At 38.3% G+C, this 3,326-nt stretch overlaps 1 protein-coding gene and 1 non-coding gene across 2 annotated transcripts; one reads left to right on the top strand and one right to left on the bottom strand.

The window, feature by feature from the left end:
- Positions 1-683: 683 nt before the first annotated feature.
- On the bottom strand, positions 684-790 carry LOC148790470 (small nucleolar RNA R71). Its single transcript, XR_016078975.1, has one exon. It is a non-coding gene; the product is annotated as a small nucleolar RNA R71 (small nucleolar RNA).
- Positions 791-1,469: 679 nt separating this feature from the next.
- Positions 1,470-3,026, top strand: LOC104608142 (uncharacterized). The gene has a single exon (XM_010274035.1). The coding sequence runs from the start codon at positions 1,470-1,472 to the stop codon at positions 3,024-3,026; it is 1,557 nt and encodes a 518-aa protein (XP_010272337.1).
- The last annotated feature ends 300 nt before the right edge of the window (positions 3,027-3,326 follow it).

Genomic DNA, 3,326 nt, shown 5'->3' with positions numbered 1-3,326 from the left:
TTGAAATTTTTGAAAAAAAAATGAGAGATCCCTTTGATTGTTTGTATTTTAGCGTAGAATTTTTCTGTTTTATTTGTTTATTTATTTTCATCACTCTAGATTTTTCTTGATATGTTTTCCATGGTTTATTAGGGTTTCCTTGATTTATGCCTGTAACTCAATTTTCTAAGCAAGGTGAATTGCAGTACGATCCAAAAATAGAGGGAACTTTGTGCAGGTTAAGGAAAGAAGCTCGGAGTAATTCTGAAGAGAATGATCCAACTCTGGATTCACTATCTGTTAGCGGTTCTAATTTGAGAGAGGAGGAAATCATGGCTGGAAATCGAACTTCAAAAAAGCTTGTCGCCCCTGATTTGAATCAACAACCCTTATGCATAACGTTTCCTGCTTTAGATGCTACTGCTACTTTTGAATTAAAATCTGGATTGATACATCTCTTGCCCACTTTTCATGGTTTTGCAAGTGAAGATTTTCACAAGCATCTAAAGAAGCTTCATGTGATATGCACGAGTATGAAACCCACAGGGGTGACTAAAGAGCAAATTAAATTAAGAGTCTTTCCATTTTCTTTGAAGGATTCGGCTAAGAATTGGCTCTATTATCTACCCTCTGGGAGTATTATCACATGGAACGAGATGAAGAGGTTATTTTTGGAAAAGTACTTCTCAGTTTTAAGGGCGGCCAACATTAGAAAACAAATTTGTGGTGTAAGGCAGTATAGCGGAGAGTCCCTACATGAATACTAGGAACGTTTTAAGAAATTATGTGCAAGCTGCCCCCATCATCTGATTAGTGAGCAGCTACTTATCCAGTATTTCTATGAGGGTCTTCAACCCACTAATAGGAGCATGATTGATGCTACTAGTGGAGGAGCTTTGGTGGATAAAACTCCCGAGGCCGCGAGAAATTTGATTGCAAATATGGCGGCCAATTCTCAACAATTTGGCACTAGGCTTGACCCTCCATCAAAGCATGTTAATGAGGTAAATATCTCTTCCCTTGAACAACAGATTTGCGAGTCTAACTTCTCTTGTTCGTCAAATGGCTATAGGTAATATGCAAACGGCGAAGGCTTGTGGGATTTGTTTGGTGGTAGGGCATCCAACCGATATATGCCCAACTCTTCAAGAAGAGCCCATTGAACAGGTAAATGTGGCAGGTGGTTTTCCGGGGCAACCGCAAAGGAAGTATGATCCCTATTCGAGCACATATAATCCATGATGGAGGGATCACCCCAATCTCAACTATGGAAATCCACAAGTGAATCAACCCATGACTCATAACTGCCCAAGTTTCCCACAATATCAGCAATCGTACCCCCCTAGACAACAACCGGGCCAAACTTCTAATTCCGGTATGTCTTAGAAGATATTATTAAATCTCTTGCCACTAATACTTTGCAATTTCAACAAGAGACGAAACAATTTCAACAAGAGGCGAGGGCCAATATTCAATGTTTGGATAATCAGATGGGCCAGATGGCAACCGCAATTAGTCGGTTAGAGGCACAAAGTTCAGGAAAATTACCCTCTCAAATGGTTGTGAATCCAAGAGAAAATGTAAATGCAATCATTTTGAGAAGTGGTAAAGAGGTTGAGATTCCAGCAAAGGTAGCCCCTGCATCGTCGAAGCAAGAAAAGGAGAAAAATGTCATTGCAGACGGGAACATTCCCAATGATGATGACATACCTAAATGTAAGTTTCCACCTCTTTCTGATTATAAACCAGTACCTCATTTTCCTCAGGCTTTAGTATATTTTAGAAAAGATGAGCAATTTAAAGAATTTTATGAGGCTTTTCATAGATGCGAGGTAAATATTCCACTTTTAGATGCTACTAAACAAGTACCTTGTTATGCTAAATTCCTGAAAGAACTGTGTACACATAAGAGGAAACAAAAACTGAAAGGATGTGAGAAACTGAGAGTATGGGAGAATGTTTATGCAGTTATTCAAAGAAAACTCCCTGTAAAGTGCAAAGATCCAGGTATGTTTACTATCCCTTGCATGATAGGTAACACTAGAATTGAAAAGGCCATGTTAGACTTAGGAGTTTCTATCAATGTCATGCCATATTCTATATATGCTTCTTGGAAACTTGGACCTTTGAATAAAACTGGTGTTGTGATTCAATTGGCTGATAGATCTAATGCATATCCTAAGGGTGTTGTTGAGGATGTTCTTGTGAAAGTTAATGATTTGGTTTTCCCTGTTGATTTTTACGTGCTTGATATGGATAATGGTGATCAAACCACTCCTATTTTGTTAGGAAAACCATTCTTAAAAACATCCAAGACTAAGATAGATGTTAATAGTGGCACACTTACCTTGGAAGTTGATGGTGAAATTGTTAAGTTTAATATTTATGATGCCATGGAATATCGTAGAGATGATAATCCTATTTATTCTATAGATATGATTGATTCTTTAGCACATGAAGTTTTTGACATTGATGAGAAAGATGGATTGGAAATTTCCATTAGTAAGCATCTTGAGAAAGAGGAGTTAACATTGAGTTCTCATTTGCAGGAAATTGTTGCAGCGTTAAATGATTCTCCGGAGTTACAACAGTCAAGTAACATTCCTTATATTATGTTACCAATTTCTAATGGGAGACCTTTACCCTCTGTTTTGCAGGCCCCTATTCCAGATTTGAAGCCTCGCCCCAGTCACCTCAAGTATGTGTTTCTTGGAGATGAAGGGATGTTACCAGTGATCATCTCCAGTAGCCTTAGCACACCACAAGAAGAAAAGCTTGTGCAGGTCCTTAAGGAGCATAAGACGGCTATTGGATGGATAGTTGCGGATATTAAAGGAATCAGCCCGTCTACATGCATGCATCGTATCTTACTTGAAGAGGGAGCAAAGCCTTCCCATCAACCACAAAGAAGATTGAACCCACCCATGATGAATGAAAGGGGAAAACACAAGAAGTTGCAACTACAAGAGTTAGAGGAAATTCGCAATGATGCTTATGAAAGTGCAAGGATTTACAAGGAAAAGACGAAGCTTTTCATGACAAGATGATCTCTAGGAAGGAGTTTAAAGTTGGTCAAAATTTTACCATTCACGACTTCATTTGTTTCCGGGTAAGTTGCATTCTCGTTGGATTGGACCCTTTGTTGTTACTAATGTTTTTCCTCATGGTGTAGTTAAAATTCAAATTCTAACAACTTCCAAAGCGTTCATGATGAATGGCCATAGACTCAAGCATTTTTATGAAGGCTTCCAAGTAGAGAACGTGGAACAATTGGACCTTGAAGATCTGATTTTTGCTGATTAAAAAAGGGAAGTTCATTTTTTTCTTTCTCTTCATATTTTTGCATT

Source organism: Nelumbo nucifera, chromosome 7 (assembly GCF_055504915.1).
Source record: "Nelumbo nucifera cultivar China Antique chromosome 7, China Antique-T2T, whole genome shotgun sequence".
Classification (NCBI taxonomy): domain Eukaryota; kingdom Viridiplantae; phylum Streptophyta; class Magnoliopsida; order Proteales; family Nelumbonaceae; genus Nelumbo; species Nelumbo nucifera.
The sequence above is the reverse complement of the archived record's forward strand: the minus strand, read 5'-3'. Positions and strand labels throughout refer to the sequence as shown.